The following is a 20,704-nucleotide window of genomic DNA, read 5'->3' on the forward strand; positions in this document are numbered from 1 at the left end:
ACTATCAAACAGGAATTGTATGCCCAGTGATATCAGAGAAGAGGGTGAATGGTGAGTGAGTGGTGTTCCCACAAGTTTAAATTCCCCACACATCCACTTGTCTCTGGTATTTCCTTCTTTCAGTTTTTCAGTTACCGTCAGCATGACACTTCTTTGTAGGAATAGTTGGCTTACTCTGGCAAATTTTTCATGCTGTCCTGGACATGATGGTCTTTATAGCTGTTTCTCTTACAGGTGTTATCATGTTATTGTGATTGTATTTCTTTATCTTCTGATGCTAATTCATCACATTTTGTGATGAATTAAACCTTTAGTTTTCACTTGATACAGTTGAATATGTTTAACATAATATTGAAATTAACCTGTAAAGCCACAACAGCCACTCTGTTTCTTTTCCCAAGTATTTCCAAACTAAGCTAAAATGGAATTTTAAAATCTTGAGTGCACTCAGGGATGAATGGAATCTTTTCACTGTTGGATTGTCTCAGTTGTTGCTGTTCCACTCTCAAAAACATCCACTTGGTGTATACACTGTAATTACCCAAAGGTTAATTTATCTAGGCATGACCAATTACTAAACTACATTAAGAGCCCAAGTTGAGGCTGCCAGTCTAAACAGTCTGTGGCTTGCTGTTCTGCTGAGGACCTGAGGGTTTAAGCAGCCTTGCAGTGCCCAGCAACAGGAGGGGGCTGCAATTCGACCCAAGACAGAAAACAGTGGTTATTTTGTTTTGGGGGCCGGCGGGGTGGTTGGCCGGGTCAGCCAGCCTCACCGCAGCTTGGGCCTGCTGCCATAGGAAAGGAGGAGAGTTTTTTTCTTTCCTTCTTTTAATCTCAGTGCCCAGTAGTAACATTTGAGCCATCTAATGGTACCCTGAAGCCCAGGTGGCAGATTCCTGCCATTCTTTGAAGCCCTGTGTGTCTTAAAAGAAAGACATTCAGACAGGATTGTGATCTTAGCACCATTTACATAGAATGTTGTGGTTGTACTTTGGTGGTGACTTAAAATAACTAAAAAAAATGAAACTTAAAAATACTTATGGACAGCATATGTGCCACTATAGGTGTCACTGATGTCCGTAGGCCTTGGGCAGATTGGAGGCATATCTGTGTATGTGAACATAACAGCTAACTATTTTAACATTTGTTTCAGGCTAATATTGTTTCACATATAAATACATAAAATTATTATTATACATTACTTGAGCCTGATTGTTATCGTTTTTGGAAGAAAGCTGCCACTGTCTACTATCCTTAATGGGGAAGTAGAGTGTATCCTGATCTCTTTAGACATCATCTTGGCCTGCGATCACCTCTGAGCAGCACAATATAGCCATTCATAGTCTGGGCCTCTCACAGCAGGGTTTTGCTGTCTCAGTCAGTCTAAGGGTTTGCAGGGCCAGGACCCCCCGCTTTCTTTGTCATTTAGTCTACCTGCTCCACTGTTCAAAACAGTCAGTCCACTCTGTAGAGTTGGCAGCATGCCACTAATCTGTGCATAATTTAAAGATCTGTTTTAAATCTGTGTTGTTTTAAAAACATCTTGAAACTTATTAGATTTACCAGACCTCCCTAAACCTGTGAACTGAAACCCATCAACCTGAAAAATAAGCGCATACCCACTTTGTTTTTTGTGTTTACAAACACAGCAATAATCAACATTTTTTTACTTTTTAATTGAATTTCTAGTTTGGGGCTAGAGGGTAAGAAGTCCTCAGCGGCCAAGCCCAGACGCACTTCTCCTTCTGGATCTCCAGACCCTGGTTCCTCCCCAGGAGCAGACCCTTCCAGTGAGCCTGTAAGAGGTGGTTCTCTGGGGGTAAATAACGTGAATACAGGTACCGCAGCTCGCAGTGGTAGAGCAGAAACCAGGACCACAGGTAAATATGACTCAAATCAATACAATAACAGATGTATGACACAGAAGTTTACTGTGAAAAGAATTGGATGCTACTGGTTAAAATGTGAAAGAAAAGGTGTTATTTGTGTATTGTGTTATTCTCAAGTTGCTACACTCCACCAACAAACTTGTTTATTCATTTCTCTCACCCTCTCCTCCCTTCTCTTTCTCGCAGGTGAACTACAGTATTCACCTGCTGTCCTACAGCAGCGTATGGCAGCAGAGCTCCAGTACCTGGAGTCCGTTGAAGAGTCAGTCCGACAGCTGGGCGACGTGGAGAGGCTGATGGGTGTGTCCATGGCTCAGCAGGAGAGTGCGTCATTGGCCCAAATGCTCAAGGTGCTGATAGTTTTAATGATGTGTAATTGTAGTAATAACTTCAACTGGACAATGTGTAAAGTGCAGTAATATTCAGAAGTTGAGTGGTCAAACAATTAAATTTGAACTGGACCGAGCCACATAATTGTCTTTCTTACTGATGCCACAGTCAAAAAAAGATATAGTTCAATGTTTTGATGACTGCAGGACAACACATGCTCTAAATGTGCTTATATGTATGAATGTGGAATAAGGCACAATGTAGACTGCATAATTTAAAACAAACAGGGCCACACTGCATTTGTCACTGGCATCAATTTACTTTTGGACTCTACATTATCTGTCTGTCATATAATTAATCTTATCAATGTAAATCTACTTAAGTAATTTACTCTGATTTTGTTCATCAAGGACTTAACTAAATTGTTGTTGCTGCATAACATTTACATGATAAACACTTTTAAGAGCTTTTTTGGCCTCTTTAAATTTCAGTGACTTACTGCCTCACTGTAATGATTCTGTATTGATGTACTTATTGAGTTGCTTCATGAACTTTGACACTGCAGGCCAAGCAGCAGCGGCATGAGCGTGACCTCTATGAGCTGAAGATCAAGGCTGAGAGAGAAGCCCTGGAGACAAAGCTACAGCTGGAGCAAAACCGCCAGAGAGTGGCCAGGGTACATCCACGCAGATCACACACTGTTAACCGGTTGCTTTGCTCTCAAAAACAATATACATAGGCACTTTTATTTTTCTGTGTGCATGATGTGTGTTTATGGTTTTGTCCAGGCTCATATAGAACTGCAGGAGAGTTTGGCAGCGACTCAAAAAGAGACTTTGGAAGGCATCCAGGAGGCGACTACCAAGATGATGAGTCAACAGGCTGAGGCAGCACGGTACACAGCCGACGCTGCCCGACACATCAAGGAGGTTAGCAATCACTGCCTTCCCCTCTGCTTGGAAAACAGCCTGTGTCTTCATTTGGTAACAAAAGCTGATTGATTGTTGAGTTACAGTAAAGAAACAACAATAAACGCAAAGGAGGAAAGTGTAATATCCAGTGTAAGACTCACCAAATCAGAACATTTGATCTGTGTATATTCCCGTCCGTCAGATGACAGACTTGGCGCGGTCGCAGATGGCAGGAGCCTTGGTCGTCCCCCCTGTCGCCGCCGACTCCTCCATGTCGGACCAGCAGGAAGAAGAGGAGAGCTCCTATACAAGACAGCAACAGGATAAAGCTGACTCTGACAGGTAAAGTAAAAACAGACCTTGTTTGAAAAAGAGTTTTGAACAATACATACTGTTCTTCCTTGTGTGGTTTTTAACACCTCTAGGCCCATCAGATACACAGCTTGTATTCTTAAATTTGATGACACTTTCAATTGCAGATTGTCGTAAATCATATTACTAGCTGGAAACGATGCACAAGCACCTACAAAGAGGCCTCCCTTAAGCACCTTACCACTGAGAGTTAGTGTTTGATCTAAATATATCAAGTGTCCTCTGTGTGCTCTCTCACAGCTTCCCGAGTGAGGTGTCAAGCAGGAGGACCAGGCCAGACGAACCTCTGTCTTCGCTGAACAGCCTCAGTCACTCTGACTCTCTGTCCTTCAGAAGACCCAACATCAGGTACCAGTCAGGCCTGTCATGCAGCACTAGTTTCACTGTTTCAGAATCAGTTTTATTGGCCATGTACTGTATGCTGATACACACAAGGAGTTAGTTTCTGGTCGTTGGTGTCTCTCTAGCAGAAATATATGTAAAAGGAAAAAAAAACAAAATAAAGTAAATATATAATACACAAGCTATGTACAGTGTAGACATACAGTGCATGGACAATATGGACAGTACACAAAATACAGAAAGTGTACATGTTTACAGGTCAGACAGCATTTTTACATAATAAGACAGGCAATGTACACTGTGCAGTAGGGATACATTTATATTCAGGGGAGAGAAAACAAAAGAGATATCAAATCTGTCGTCGTCTTCTTTTCTTAGCGGGGCAGATTCCAGCAGCCACCATAGCCCGTCACACGTCTCTTCAGACCACAAAGAGCGGACGAAAAAAGAAGCGGTAGAGGGGAAATGGAGGAAGGGGGGAGCTGAGGGGAGGACGGAGAGGGAAGCAGGCAGCAGCTCCATCGAGGAGGAGGTTCCTACAGCAGCAAATGACTCCCTCTGCAGTGACAGCATCCCCTCTGTATTGGATGAGAAAGGTACTGGATGGCAAGAGTTTAAAAAGTTGACATGTGCTTTCTCATGTGTACAGACTCCAGTATTTCCCACCGCTACAACCAGAGAAATTGAGAAAACTTGTGTTCACTGAGCTTATATTATTTCTGGCCCTCCAGGAGACAGTACATCAGTGGCAACAGAATACTCTCTCAAGTTTGATGAGTCCATGACAGAGGACGAGATAGAGGAGCGATCATTCCGCTCCCTGCTGCCATCTGAGGCGCACCGCCGTGGAACTATGGAGAAAAAGTCTCGCCACCACGAGGAATCAGAGGATGATGGTGCCAGTCACAACACAACATTAGCTCTCAGGGGCACACAATATCTTGAAGGTGAAAAGGCAGTTTAGTCATATAAACATTTGACCACTGACAGTATGATTTTCCCCTCAAATTTGTGATTGTCTCTTTTTCTTCCCCACCTATTTTCCTTCTTACCCCATGTAATCTATTTTCCCATTAACTTATCCCTGTTCTCCTGCAGTCTCAAGATGCAAACATGGCCTTCTCTGGTGGACAGGATAGCTTTTCCCAGTTCACCATGGACATGGTGCGTCAGTACATGAAGGACGAGGAGGTGAGACTACAGCACCAGAGCTCTCTGCTGCGTCTTCGCCAGAAGGCTCTCAAAGAGAAGACGAGAACTGAGCTGGCCTGGCTGGAGCACCAGAAAAAGAGGCTGAGGGACAAGGGAGAGGATGACAAAATGCCACCAATCAGGAAGAAGCAGAGGGGCCTTCTGATGAAACTACAGCAGGAGCAGGTATTTGGGGGTGTAAATGTAAAGGCCATGAAGTGACAGTTGAGTTTTGGGGTATTCTTTGATCTTATAACTCACTCTCTCTCCCACTATACTCACCCTCCCAGGCTGAGATCAAGCGACTCCAGGAAGCAAACAAAGCAGCGAGGAAGGAAAGGCAGCTGTTACTGAAGCAGCAGGAGGAGATTGAGCGGATGAGAAACTCTACACTCAGACTGAAGGAGCGTCTCAAGTGTGCTGGGGGGGAAGCACCACCCGTAAGTAGCGCAGTCACTAACCACCTTCAGAGACTATACAGGGGAGGTTTCATTCCAGTGTTGTTTGTTATATAGAAGTAGAATCTTATTTAAATAAAGTTAGAAAACAAACATTTAGTGTGTCCATTTTTCCATCCTCCAGGAGACTCCTGTGTCAGAAACACCCATGTCAGAGCCAGCCTCCCCCGGCATGAGACATGCCGATGATAACCGCAGCCCCTCTCCCTCGCTTTCCATCTCTGGAAGTGAGACAAGCAGCATCATGCAGAAGCTGAAGAAGATGCGCACTCACATGGATGAGAAGTAAAGACTTTCATTTCATTTTTCATATATACATTTGGTTATTGAGAACTTTCCCAACAAAATATCACAAGGTGTGCTTCCTTATCTTTTTTTATATTACTGTTGGTGTGTCTTGCTGCCATTCATTCCAGTTGTGGTTTATTTCTTCTTCTCTTTTTATTTTATAAAAAAAATTATAGGAATAACCTGATCATGTTTTTGCTCATCTTTTAAGTTTTGATTTATTTTTGGCCCCTGATCAGATTATGCACTGAAACAGACTTTGACCTGTTTTTAACAAGGTTAAATTAAAGTTAGTAAAGCAGTTTATTTATGTTTCATTGCTGAAAGTTCTGCTTCAAGTGCTGCATTCTGCGTTTTGCAACAGCACAGTTTGCTTATTCATTCTACCATGATAAGAGAAAACATTCATCATCACATTTTATACAAAGGGTCTTCACATTAACTAACAACTAACCTAATGGAAACTGACAATAATATCAGTGCATGCCATGTTTGTCTGCTGTGTAAAGTACTGTGAATGTGTGGATGTGTGGATGTGAAGATAAGCATGCTCCATGCTCCTCTCCCTCTAGACTAGTTTAGTATCCACACATTCTGCTATAACGCTCCTCTGTACCTTTTTAAACCTAGAACAGTACTTTAGAGGAAGATCTGCACTCAGATGCTATCTGATGCTCTCTCAAACAAATGTTGGAGAGTAAAAATGAAAGTCTTACATAAATGTAACACTATGTAAGCTTGACGCAAGCTTGATGCATGATTATTTTCCAGATAAGACCCAACACAAGCTGTGCCCTCCATCACTTTTATTATATCAACTTCCTCTTGTATGTGCTTGGAGCTCCTGTACGTCCTCTGAGGTTTTAGACTTGGCTAACGGCTCCGGTCAGGTGATTTTAGAGCCTCTCATGACCGGGTAGCTCCAACAAATAGATTAATTGTTCTGGGGTTTAAGATTTATAAGTTGGTCATAAATCGCAGACCAATCTTCAAAACCATTGTAGCACTTAAGCAATTTTTAGGTTTAGAAAAACAAATTTGATTTGTCTGTTAAATTTCATGCATTGTGAAATCCAAAACCACCACAATTAGCTGCAAAGTAAAGTGATTAAGAGGATCTAACACAAACATCAAACTTTGTGTCTGATCATGTGTTTTATTAGCTTGCTTGCCATGATCGTTTTTAATAAACTAGTGTCTCTTCTCTTCCCTCTGTTGTTCTCTGTCACCATTGTGGTGTTGGTGATCATAGCTAAAGCTCACTATGTATTTAGCTCGACATAACACACTAACAAAGTTGTAATCTCTGTATCTAAAGCTCTAACTGTTACCTTGCACTTTGATTTGCCTAAGAATTCGGGTTACTGGTTCTTATCATTTAAGCACCTCCATAAGCAGGTGCAGCAGCGATCACCCCCCACCCCCTTGATGCCCACACGCTATTTTAAACGTTCATGTTCTCCCAAAGCAATCATTTAAAAGACACTATTTTCTAACAGAAGCCTGACAGACTGACACCGTGGGTGCAATAAAACCACATTTGCTCATATGGCTCTTCTCTCTCCCTTTCTCTCTACTTGTCTTTTCCCTTTGTTTCTCATGTGTTTTTTTTTTTAATGTCCCCCCTCCCCCCTTACAATCTGTGTGCGTGCGTGTGTTGTATGTGTCCGTACCCATGTTTGTGTGACTCTTTTGACTTTTGTCTGTTGCGTGCTTGTGTGTTGTAGACACTGCTCTCCTGTCCACTACTTCTTCTCTGTGTTCACGGCCCAGCACTGGGCCTCCCTCAGTGTCTGTCTTCCCAACCTCCACCCTAAATTCCAGCTCTTTATCTACAACCAGTTGGTCAGGTACTGTACAGTGATCTCTACCTCTTACCCCCCTCCCCAGCACCTCCACCTAGCTCTGCCCTGCCTCACCTCCACCCCATGGAACATGCTTGTGTTCATCCACTGGCACGGGGGGACCCTGTGGGGGTGGGGTGGCGAATGATGAGTGATTGGTTTGTTTGGGTTTTCTGTGAGGTTTTAAGAGGGTTTTTTTTTTTTTTTACTTCCAGGATGGAATTTGTGGGGGAAGGAATTTGAGTGAAAGCTTGAAAAGTGCCCAAGGAAAGCTGCTTTACTGAAATAAGCTAACCTTATGACAACTTCACTTGAAATTTATAATATTTTTATGCTTGTTTTTAATATTTTTGTTGCCAGTGAGGTAAATGACACAATGTCACCACTGTCATAAATCCTACTGGTTGAGTTTAAAAAAATGAAAAATTTTGATAATTGGAGATGAAAAAGAGAGTCAAAGGTTATGTTTATTTAACAGGAGCCTTCCTTGTTGGATGGTAATCTCAGACTCAAATCTGGGATTTCACTCATTTCTCTGGTGTTTATTTTGAGACTCTTCCCCTCTTTTGTGTCTTGCCTCCTGGAATGAATGATAAATGAGTTGCAGTGCAACTCCCCTCTCCCCTCGTGGCAGCTGGCTGGTCTGATCCAGACCAGTTATTGATATAAAGTGTTTTCAGATTAAACCACACTATGACTTGGAAGTAACAGACTTTTGCTTCGAGCAGAGCGGGGATAGAGTGGTCTATCGCTTTGATTAGTCCAGTAAATCTTAACTAGCCCTCTTTATTAGGTAACTGTTGCATAGGATGGGATAATAAATACAGATGGCTGTTGGCTGTAATACAGTTTGGGAATGCACTAAAAGAAACCCCACCCCCCGTATCTGGCCTGTCATCAGTATACATTAGGTCAAGAGAAAGGCCTCTAAATTAGATTAAGGCTAAATAATACTGCACTGTAATGGCACCCATAGCTGTGGGAGACCCCATTACACAACAGCTATACCTGACTGCACTTTGTTTTGATAGGCATCTACAGAGATGTGTATGTCTAAGGCCCAGTGAAAGCTGAATTTTAGAATTACAAATGTGCTTTAGTCTCATTACCTTCATTGGTAATGGGAGTACAGTAAGTGGAAGAGGTAATACTAGACACTCATACAGATGCTTAGATTTTTTTCTATCTCCTATAACTGCTAAATATGTTTGAGTTGTGTGTGTGTGTGAGTGTGTGACTGCACCCAATCAACGCTGAACTCCTGGGTTCCAGTCTGATGCATGAATCTGACATCTTCACTATTATTTTCCTTCTCTTCTCCTGAGTGACATGTCATCATTTTGTTTTGTTTTTTTAATTTGATGGGTGCTTCTACACTTCAATATTTGAATGATTATTCTAGGCATGGATCAGGTGTGTATGTGTGTGTTTTACCTCTCTGAGTGTTGGACAGATGTTTGAGGTGAGTTTGCTGTGAGTTAACTGGATGTCCAGGTGATTTGGGTCTGCTTGCTTCTGCGAGGGGGCGTTAACCATCCCTTATGCTAAATGTCTTTGTCCTACTTCTCTCCTCTTCCTCATCACTTATCTTCTTCCTGTCTCTCTCTTCATCCTCATTTCTCCTCACCATCATCTACAATCTCCATTCTCCCCCACCCCCCCATCACCTTTACCATCCCTTTCCTCAGGTTCCTGACCAAACGGGAGCAGCAGCTGATGCATAGACGTCGTCATGCTGAGGAGCTGCTTCAGTGGAAACAGCGTCTGGACCAAGAGGAGGCGGAGGTCCGCAGGATGGAGAAAGAGGCGCTGGCTGTCTGGGACCAGCAGACGTCTCGCGACAAAGATCGTGACGAGTCAAAGAATCAGAAAAACGAGATCTCTGACATTAGCCATCGAAGCTCAGAGCCCAGAACTGACAGTGAGAAAGGTGAGGCAACAGGATTCTTTAATTTTCAAGTGTATGGCAAGCTGCCTTGAGGTTTAAAGAAATCGTCTTGAAACGCAGTGTAGTTTGGGAATAATGCCAAAAGAAATCCGGACAAATAAAAATGACTTCATGTGTTTTCATTTTTTCAGAGTATGTGAGTGAGGGCGACTATTCCTCAGTGACACCTGAGTCCAGCATACACACAGAAGGATTGGGGTCCCAGCAACCCAGAAGCCCCTCCTCAAAACCTGCGTCAGTTCCTGAAACACCTTTGGCCTCCGTGCAGAGCAGCCCTGCGAATTACACCCAAGACTTCACTTCAGCTTCACCATCACCTAGCAGACAAGTACGCGTAAACGTGGTTAACTTTCCCTGTTGTATTTCATTTTCTCTTTGGTGGCGACAGAGTTAATTTTGAGCCTAAACATAAGCCCCAAAGTCTAAAACTGACCTCACATATCGAGGAGAGTGAGGTTTGCTATTGTGAGCAGGTTTCAATCAACTCCCACTGAAGAATTCTGTTTAGATGCCGTTGGGGTTATTCGTAGTCTTTCACTGAACTGTTGAAAACACACAAAGCTTTATATTGTGTGAGGGACATGCAAGGGGGTAACTACTCATCTGACTGTAATGTCATATGCTGAAGTAATATTCCATTTTCTCCTGCCTCCTCCTCCTCCTGTTTAGTCTGCCCAGTCTTCTGCATTCAAAGGCAGCCACAGCCCTGCTGCCTCTCCTTCAGATGGCAGCAGCAAAACCAAGATGCAGCTTCGCTCCACCTCCTGGCCCGCCAACCAGGCCCGCACTCAGCCAACTGACTCCCCTATGGCCACGCAGACTGGTGAGTAACCCAATGACTCAACACACACACACACACACACACACACACTGAACATAGAATATTTTTGGAGTGTTTAACAGTTTCTGATAATTCTCAGAGAAGATGGGTGGGGGTGGGGGGTGGAGAGAGTGGATGTAATGCAGCTATACTGCTGGCACCATGTAGTCAGGGATAATGATGCTGCCAGGAATACATTATGCAAGCACTTCCCTGATACTGAACCTGCTTAGCTGTGTGATAGGAGGAGAGAACACTTTGCATTGCACTTAGTTATCGCACAAGCAAAGACAGTTCTGCTGGCCTAGTATTGTAGCTCCTTGTATTTCAATTATTTTCAGACCACTGTTAAAACCTTTAATCCTTGTAATACTGTTTGTTCATTGTGTACAAGCAAAAACAGCATGCACAAACACCAACTTTACACATTCTTGGTAAAGAAAATGTACAGTAATCCCCAAAGAACCTGGTTGGAACAGAGTTCAAGTGGGCACATGGATCACAGAGTTGGATTACCAGTTGCTAATCAGACGTCTGGCAGTGGTTTCACATTCTAACCGTGACTTATCATCTAAATTTTCCTCCAGAACCCATTTCAGACCAGAGTGACATAGAGAGTCGTATCAAGGCCCTGAAGGAAGAACTCAGAAAACGAAAGTTTATGGCCTACCAGCTGAAGAAAGAGCAGAAGAAGAGAAACAAGGAGCGCCTGAAAGCAAAGGAGGCCAGCCTGCTGAAGCAGCTGGAGGTAAATGTTTTAAAGGTGGTTGTTGTTGTTTTGTTGTTTTCTTAAATGTTTAAACTACATTTTCTGTTTGCACATGTGTGTGTGTTTGTATGTATGTATTTATCCATGTGTAAATATAAGATCAGTCATTTTTAACTGTAATCCTTCTTTTTTACCCCCAGACCTATAACAACTTCATAGAGAAAACTAAGGCAGAACTGAACAAGGAGCCAGACTCAACACCTGATACAGAGACCCAGATCAAGGATTCCACATCAGTCGCAGAGCAGTCCAGTATCATACCACCTTCTCACAGGTACCAGCATCAGCTCATCATCTTTTACTGTGACATGAACTTAAAAAGATTGGTGCTCAGTTTTCTAAAAAAAAATAAATAAATAATCCTTCTCTCTTAGGTCTGAAAGCAGCCAAGTCTCTAACTTGGAAAGGACACAAACTGATGCTTCATTAAACCACAGTAAGTGATTCATACCCATCAAAAATAATATCAACATTACGTGTTGCATTTATTGAATTTGGATTCTGACAGAACAATAATAATGTGACCCTCTCCCTCTATGTTAGATGCCCCTCCTCAAGTTGATAATAGTAGATCCACCTCGGTGCCCTATGAATTATCTGATGACGACCCACCAACTGTCACTCCAACCCCAGTATATGGCAGTCCAGAGCATCCAACCTTAGGACTGAGAAGCCGTCAGTCCACTGTTGATATTTTAAGACCTTCCTCCAAGGAAGGCAAGACACAAATTATTGAGTCTGGGGATGAGAACATAGTGTCTGATCAAAGATCTGAAATTCAGGAAGAGCTTGAGGTGGAAGTAAGCTCCAGGTTGGAGGATCAACACTCTGAACGTCTCCTCAAACTAGAAAAAGAAGACAGACCAGACTCGCAGGAGAAGCTGCCTACAGTCTAAACATGCCTCTTCTTCAGTGAGTGAAGAACATCGATATTCTCCATCTGAACCAAAGGAAACATCCGAAGCAGAGGATGCTGTAAAACCCACAGCTAAGTCACATTCACCACATCCAAGCTACAGCTCTTCATCCAGTGATCCCTCCTGCCTCCCTGACTCAGTCGGCCTCTCCTCAAAGAAGGAGGCACCTATTAAAGATGCTGAAGCCTCCTCTCCCTTGGCAGATGGCTATCATGATGACTTTGAGTCATCAGCTGATTCATCACCCAGGGAGGACCATCACAGTCCCAAGCCCGAGTCTCAAACCTTAGTTTCCTCGACTGAAATCAAGGTTCACAAAAGGACTGCCCTAGCAGAGCTACTCCATATGACAGCCAAGATGAGGAGGTAGAGGAGGAGATATCTGAGGAACTGAGTCATCATTCTGGCACAAGTGAACCTAGCCACCAATCTGAGAGACTGCTTCGATCTCCACATGCAGACAGAAGACTCCAAACATGATAATAAGAGCATTAATTCCAGCCACTCACCACCCATCTCTCCATTGCAGACCTCCCTCTCTCCTGCTGTAGATGAAATGCCTAGTTTTAACATTGGAGATCGGGTTCTTGTTGGCAGTGTTCAGCCTGGTACTCTGAGATTCAAAGGTCCAACCAGCTTCGCTAATGGCTTCTGGGCTGGTGTGGAGTTAGATAAGTCAGAAGGGAGCAACAACGGCACTTACGATGGAGTGGTATACTTTATGTGTGACGACTGCCACGGTATCTTTGCCCCTCCAGACAAAATCACACACCTCCCAGACAAGTTTGAGATCTTCACAGACACCACGGAAGACGAGGACTCGTTCTTTGACGATCTGTCAGATAAAGGCGGGGAAAAAAGTAAAACAGATGAGAATAAAAACAGACAGAATCAAGGAAATCTTAAGAATAAAAATGAAGAGACATCTCATGAGGACTTTGGATCTGGAGATAAAAAGATTACAGATGATTCTCCTCACAAGAACCAGACCTCACTGAAGGCCAGATCCCACATCAATTCACAGCATCACAAAGAATCAGAGCATCCCATTTCGAATGGCAACAGTCGGGACATAATGTTGGAGCTTGACAATGCACCAACCACTCTCCTCATCTCTGACATGGACAAGTTTGGCCTAGGGAAGCAGAATCAGAAGGAGGTCACGACCCTTGTTGAGAGAGAAGACATAGACTCACAGCACCAGTTTACTCCTGCTGATCTCACCACAGACATCAGGGATGTAAAGGCAGAAGAGAAGGTCACAGATTCACTGGACACATTTGCAGACAAGCTCTTCAGCAACTTTGTGAAAGACACTGTGAAGCAGTTTGCTGAAATTAAAAAGGCTAAAGAGAAGAAGATAGAGGCTGCCAATCAGATGAATGGGGATCTTTTTGGTGAAAATATTGAAGAAGAGGAGTGGATCTCTTCAGTGGAACAAAAAGATGGTCTGCCTTTCTTCTTACCTGTAGAAAAAGAGGAGCTGTCTTCTCCAGAGCTGTGTAACCGACCGGTGAGTGTATATCCCTGATTCTTCAGTACCATGTTAATAAAAGGTTTTACTAGGAAATAACAACATTTTGTCTCCATGTGTTTGGTAATTTCAATTTGAACAGAAATGTCAACCAGGAAAATTGTGATAAAACTGGACTGTAATGTGAGTTAACAGTGGAATTTTGATGACAAACAGTATTTGTTGATTTGACCTGGAGGACTCTTGTTCTTGGGATGTGTTCAGCCAAAGTCCAACTTTATGTTGACAGACTTTATTGAATTTTGGTGTTCATTGCTGAAAACCTTTTTTGTGTCTGAAACAGCAGTGAGAAACAATACTGTTTAAGTCTAGATCAGAAGTGTAAAACCGTGATTTACAATGGGTCACGGTGCAGTTATATATTCAGGTTTATTGAATGTTTTAATCTAAGCTTGGAAGTGAGCGTGATTCATTTTATCCTGTATTTCTTTGATACCAGGAGAGTCCAGTGTTGGGAGCCAGCGGTCAAGAGGAGCTCGCCAAGCGACTGGCAGAGCTGGAACTGAGCCGCGAACTGCTGGATGAGTTAGGTGACGATCAGGACTGGTTTGATGAGGACTTTGGTCTCAGTTCCCGTAGGGAACAGCAGAGGCTTAAACAAAAGCAGAGAGAGGAAGAGGAAGAGGCAAGGCTAGGGGGAGGAGTGCTGGGAAAGTCTGGCTCATCAGCCGGAGCTGCTATGGGGGGGCTGGTCTCATCATCAGGTGGAGAACAGCAGGTAAAGACTCCGCCTAGACCCGAGCTTCCTCTTCCCCTGCCTCCTAAACTACCTGAGCAGCCCGCCATGGTGGTGCCCCACTCAGCTGCAGAGGTGGAGAAGATGGTCCACGCTGCCACTCAGGAGATCTGGGAGAGCTGTGGGCTGGGGAAGGGGGGAACAGTGACTCTTACACGCCTGCCAAAACCCAAACCTTCACAAGAGTATTTGGGTGAAGAGGCCAACAGCCAAGACCAGGAGGCCCTCTCCATCCGCAGCTACAGAAAGGTGAAACTTGCAAAACATTTTTTAAAAAGTTACAAAAACAACCATACACACATTCTAGATGTATGTTTCTTGTTTATTATAAAACTGCAGTTTGCACAACTGAATAACAGGAAGACACACCTGGCTTAATTTTTATTCAGCTACCAATCATGCTTGTGAAAATCAGCACACAACCATCCTGCTTCAGTAGCATTAAGCTAAAGGCAGCTGGGCAGTACAGTTATGAAGACAGCACTTAATCTAAATGGGTCCACTGAGGTTAAATGCCAGGCAAATTCCCATTATTCAGCAGATTCCTCCCGGATGTGCATCTTGATGTTTTACATTAGGACTACACAGCTATTTCAGTTGCCTTTGGTCAGCTGCAAGACATCCCTGTGCTTATCTCACTGAAAAATCTCAGACTCCTTCAGACTGTCAGTGTTCAGGCTCAGGTTTATTTCATATGACATGTTTTAGCACTCATCTCTCATTGTTCTTTGTTGTTCCCCAGGGTGTGTATGACCTGACATGGGAGATGCTTCAGGAGATCTATGCTGAAGACCCCAATGCTGATCAGCCTCAGTGGGTCAAACCACGGCGAATCAAGGCCTCCTTGTTCCACAGAGTTAAGTCACCTGGAAACGTCACCAAAATCCAGGTACAGTACCTCCAGGACAATCACCTGTCTGATTAGTACATACAACAGCCAGACACCCAACCCCGCCCTATATTTTACTATATGATTTTTTTTATTACTGCTAAGTAACTAGCAGTGTAAACTGACTTCACAATTTGGCTTTGTTCTTCCCCACAATGGATATCAGTAGATTTTATCAAGTGCAGTTTTACAGTTCTTTACAGTCGCCCAAATTCAAATGCAGTGTTATGTCTTTTACACATGTGATGACTTATGTTGTTTTCTCACATTGTTGACCAGGAGTTCATCACAGCAGAAGTGCTGAAACTGTACGGCCTCACAAAGGATCACAACCAGAAGACCGACTGGCAGAGGATGCTCAAATTTGGTAGAAAGAAGCGGGACAGAGTCGATCACATACTGGTAAGGTCCCAAAATTTAACATTTGGGTTATTTTGTACATGATTTCAAAGAGCTGCAGTTTCGTGGGTTTAACGTTCTCCATCACCAGGACAGAACACTTAATATAAAGTTCAACACATGTATGACAGTGTGATGTGTAGATCTTATTTTATTCTGTTTAAAAATTTCTCTGAACAAATTCTAGCTGAAAAACTGATTTAATGTCAGAACAAGAGGATGTTACAGGAGGTGATGATAGAAATGCAGTATGAACAACTGTAACTGTGGTTTAAGAGGTGAATGATGTTTGTCTCCCAGGTGCAGGAACTCCACGAGGAGGAGGCCCAGTGGGTCAACTACGACGAGGACGAGCTGTTCGTCAAGATGCAGCTGGCAGACAGCATCTTTGACGCGTTGCTCAAGGACACTGCAAACGTGCTGACGCTAATCTATGACAAGAGGGCCAAAAAAGACGGTCCCTCCTGACAGCTTCCCTGCTTAGATTTTAAACTACAACCTCTAGCTCAATCCCAGTCTGCCCTCACTCCAGTGAGCTCCAGCCAACCTACCGCCGCTTGGTCTTCCACCAGCTGACGTGCCAGCAGCGACCCTCAGATGCCTTTGATCCCTGCATTACCTCTCGGCTAAACTACTCCTACTTGTTTCTGTGACATTACTTTGCTGAATTTGCTTCAGCTAACTGTAGTGGTTACACAATTTGTTTTTACACACAAAACGCCTCTTGAGCAATCCTTAAACCTTAACCCCATCTCGTCTCAGTTCTCACCTCCTGGACTGGTCCTTTTCTAAATAACCAGTTGGAGAATGAGCAGATGTTTTGATAGGATGGTCTGTGCCATTTGTTAGCATTTAAAATCAGTTAATGCTGCTAAGTTAATTGTTCCACAGGGGACTAAAATATAAAACCCACCTGGAACAAAAGTAGGTTGTTATATATTGTTTTGAATCCTAAATATATATTTAGATTCAAAAATTCTAATAGCAGATAAAATATATAGTGAAGTCTGTAAGTGATTTGACAGTGACACTTTTTTTATTGTTTTGACTTTGTAATCCAGCACATTGAATTACACAGCAACTATGAGGTTGAATTGGCAACTTTTATTTTTAATTTCAGGTTGTTTTTTGCATCAGTATTGTTTGAAGTGTAGCCTTTTATACATACTTCCCCATTTTAGGGAACTGTAAGCTTGCCTTAAATCAAAACTGTTTTCAGGGACTTTTTACTGTTCAGCCTGGACTTCAGTGAGTGAGATGTTTCAGTTGGACTGAGGTCAGGTGACATCTGCAACTTAGTCAAAAACATTTGACTGTGTAGCCCTAAAAGCTGCTTGTCCATTTTGGCTATATGTTTAACATCACTGTCCTGCTGCATAACCTTTAATTTGGGGAACGATGTATGAAAAAAAATCCCAACACTGTTCACCTAATAAGGAGATGAACTCCTTTAAAGTTCAGTCAGCACTCTAACTTCATAATCACTGCTGAATCTCAAACCCAGTGTGCTGGAGGACAGCTAAGACGATAAAAATGTGTCACTCATATAGTACTTTCAGACCACACTGTGTCTGAACTTCACTGAGTTCAGATATTGTAAGAAACATTTTTCCTCCTTAATTATATTATTTATTGTGAGAAAATGTTTAATTAAAGGAGAAAGGAACATTGGGAATTGTAAATGATCTTGTCGACATATAGATAAAAGAAACTTTTAACATTGTGTAAAGAAAATTTAATGGAATTGTAAAAGCACAAACAGAAATGTGAATGTGAATACGGCAATACATTATGTAGGAGGTTTAAAGAACGCTGTCGAAATCAGAAAAAAACACATGGGGAAATCTGTTTTAATATTTAAAGGTTGTACTGTTAAGAATTAAACTGTATGATTTTGTTGTGGCCACAACTTTCAGTTTGGTCAATACAATCGTTGTGTACCACTTCCATACTATATGTTCATATTTTGAAACATACACTATGTACCAGTGTGAACAGGTTGAACACAAATCTCACCTACTCTAGGGAAATAGTCATCCAGTGATTTGTTGTTTATTATTTTTGTGTTGTTATTGAAACTGTAGCCACCCATTAACAGTGTTTTAATTTTTTTGTTCTCACTGCCACTAGCTCCTCAGTTTTTTTTTTCTTTTTTGTTTCTTTTTTTGTTTGCATTTGCCACATTGTGGGACATAAGTGTCCATCGGTGTCACTCTAGGAAATTCAGTGTGCATGTTGTCATTTTTAAGATTTAATCTGTTTGTGTGAGCACACTACAAACTCAAAACATACTTTAGTATGCAGTATGGAAGTGGGATGCTAAAAATCACATTATAGGACAGTTCTGAAATGCTGAATTTGAGCCTTACTTATTCTACAGTCCATTTACTTTCTGTGTACTGAGAAGACACCCGTAGCTGTCTTGTTTCGTCATCAATTATCCTGAAACAAGTTTCTGTAACTGAACATTGTTGAGGCCCCCCCCCCCCCCCAAAAAAAAAAAAACATTGTGTAGCAGCGTGGCTCAGTGCTCCACTTGCAGCTGTGAAACATCTGGCTTTCACAGCAATCAACAAGTTGAGACCAGCCATCAGAATGTAGCCAGACAGCAGAGGTCGTCTTTCTCGATGTTCGGTTTAAGTGCCTCTTTAAGTTGGTCGTAACAAACTTTGTTGATGTGTCTGTATCCTTTGGACCTATTTTCTTTGAATGTCTCTTTTCAACTGCTGTATACTACCATTTTGTAAATGATCCTTGAATGACTGCTCTTCCTTCTAACCGGTTTACCAATACTTCATTTCCTGCCTTATCAGTCTCTCTGTATCAAAGGATAGAGTAGCAGAGGAAGTTTTTTTTATATCTTCTCATTTTCCTGTGCCTCGGCTCTGAGGAAGTGTTTGTGATGCTAACAGAACAGCTGACTCACTCTAAAGGTTACCTGCCCCTTGTCCATGTCAAACCCACACATCTGTGTATATAGACACAGTTTAGTCATTTTATTGATAAACTGTATCAGGAACTAGTTTGTGGACACTCCACACACACACACACACACACACACACACACACACCACACACACACACACACACACAATGGCGCCAGCCTACAGGCTGCACAGAGTGAGTCACTGAGCTGATGAGACTGAGCACGTAGGACTGTATCCAAGGGCTTATTCTGGTCCTCACCATCAGCGCTGCTTTGATCCTACAAACTGTGTACAAATGCTTTGTGGCATGTGTGACAGAGCTCGTTCATTCTTACTGACTGTTTGGAGCTAAAGTGACCTTAAACTGAGTTCTTAATGGGGTTTTTTCTTTCTACTGTCATTGTTTTAACTGTCGGTAAGGTGTATGTTCAAACTGTAAATTATATAATGTAGAAAAAGACCAAAAACATTTGATACCAATTTCTCCATGCTGTATGACTTGTATGTCTGGTCTGTAGGCATATGTAACTGTAATGGTGACTTGATCAGTATCTTAGAAATATTTTCTGCAAGGCTTTATTGCAACCCCTCTAGGATTGTCCTTTGAATTGATTGTATGTTGGAGGAAGTTAAGTTCTCCTCTGTAACTATGCAGTACTTGGTCTTATGCATTGTTTTATATGTATGGACCAAACAGCTTAGACTTCTGCTTTTAGTCCGTAGATTAAATAAATCATCAAGAAGCTTGAAACCTTTCGGTGTAGGATGGAGCTGCTTCTCTTCACGAGGAGACGGAGCAGCTTTACCTTTAAAGAAAGTGCGTAGTTTGATCCTGTTAACCGAATTAAAGCATAGGCACAAAAGATTTGATTATCAAATTTACCCAGTCAAGCTCGATTTCCCTCTTCATCTTTTGAAATGTTTATTAATATTTATAATAATGTGCTGTGAGTGTGCGCTAAGTGCACTTGAAGACTTGTACAATTCTTTTATGGGTGTAAATATACTGTCTATCCAATCTGACCCGCTGTTACCGTAACCTGAACAATTGTTGTAAAATAAACACTGTTTACTTTGCAAATATGTACATAGTATATATTTGTTAACTAAATGAATTTTGAAATTGTAAATAAAGCTTTCATTGTTCCTAAAGGAATATACTGTTCAGTGATGTGTACTGGTTTTAATCCAGAGTCTGCAGAAGTAATTACCAGACAGTGTTGTTGCAGTGCTGACAGTGGGCCAGGGAAATCTCCTCTCCACTGATGTTTAGGTACATGACCAAAATCAGATGTTGAGGTTTCTCAGCTGGTTTCCTCTCAACTGTAACAGCAGTGTGATTTGTTTGAATGTGGGTGAAGCCAGGACAGTGTTACACTCTGTCAGGTCACATTAAAGGCACCAGACACAGTGTATCCAAATGTGTGAAACAGAAAACATTAGAGTGCACATTCAAAATGCAGGATAGGAGCCCAGAACTGTAGCTACTGCGCTACAGAGGAACCAAGGACACGTCCTCTGTTACATAACAGTTTGAGTTTTTGTTTTCTGGATGTCAGAAAATTTGACCATTTTAGGCAAAAATAGAGAAATAAAACTGATAAGTTAAATAAAATGTGACATATATTTCTAAATCTCAGATCCTTTAAATGAAGCACACTTGCAACTAAATTGTGTTTGACAGCCTTATGTTTTTCAAGAAAGATCAACTTAGAAACAAAACGACTTATTTTCCATATACAAGGGAAAATGTTCACTTATATGAGGTAACCTGTAATTTATATTGCCAGGAGAGAAAAAAGTCACAGATTTTTGGTCATTATTTTCAATGCCATGAAAGCTTTTATTTTGAAAAAATAAAAAATAACGAACTCACGGACCACTCACTATCTTATATCTGCGCTTTCAGTGGCCCACAAAACAAAACCAAAAAAGTGATGGTGCTTTCTTTATTTAACTTTCTATCTCATGGAAGTGGAAACTGACAACTTGAACTTGAACACTCACAAAAAAGTCAACTCTCTAGCTCTTTCCTTTATCTGTCAAACGCGTCTCACTGTTGTCTACGTGAATTAAATTTTCCAAGTTGTTAAGAAGATATAACTTAGCTCCATCTGCTCAGGAAGACCATGACCCGGGA

The 20,704-nt window shown here is 42.0% G+C and overlaps 1 protein-coding gene across 1 annotated transcript in view; it reads left to right on the plus strand.

Annotated features, from left to right (window-relative positions):
• The window catches only part of cep350 (centrosomal protein 350), a 32,878-nt gene extending 13,147 nt beyond the window's left edge, over window positions 1–19,731 (plus strand). The window contains 26 exon segments of the mRNA XM_018673317.2: window positions 1,690–1,880; window positions 2,076–2,239; window positions 2,785–2,895; window positions 3,008–3,148; window positions 3,333–3,472; window positions 3,743–3,850; window positions 4,223–4,440; window positions 4,576–4,799; window positions 4,943–5,221; window positions 5,326–5,475; window positions 5,618–5,778; window positions 7,509–7,631; window positions 9,314–9,555; window positions 9,705–9,901; window positions 10,243–10,396; window positions 10,981–11,141; window positions 11,303–11,436; window positions 11,537–11,598; window positions 11,706–12,052; window positions 12,054–12,387; window positions 12,390–12,523; window positions 12,525–13,592; window positions 14,053–14,598; window positions 15,092–15,238; window positions 15,518–15,640; window positions 15,938–19,731. Of these exon segments, the coding sequence (XP_018528833.1) occupies window positions 1,690–1,880; window positions 2,076–2,239; window positions 2,785–2,895; window positions 3,008–3,148; window positions 3,333–3,472; window positions 3,743–3,850; window positions 4,223–4,440; window positions 4,576–4,799; window positions 4,943–5,221; window positions 5,326–5,475; window positions 5,618–5,778; window positions 7,509–7,631; window positions 9,314–9,555; window positions 9,705–9,901; window positions 10,243–10,396; window positions 10,981–11,141; window positions 11,303–11,436; window positions 11,537–11,598; window positions 11,706–12,052; window positions 12,054–12,387; window positions 12,390–12,523; window positions 12,525–13,592; window positions 14,053–14,598; window positions 15,092–15,238; window positions 15,518–15,640; window positions 15,938–16,105 (5,827 nt within the window). The 3' untranslated portion in view covers window positions 16,106–19,731.
• Window positions 19,732–20,704: the final 973 nt, after the last annotated feature.

This window comes from Lates calcarifer, linkage group LG17, assembly GCF_001640805.2.
Source record: "Lates calcarifer isolate ASB-BC8 linkage group LG17, TLL_Latcal_v3, whole genome shotgun sequence".
Lineage (NCBI taxonomy): Eukaryota > Metazoa > Chordata > Actinopteri > Centropomidae > Lates > Lates calcarifer.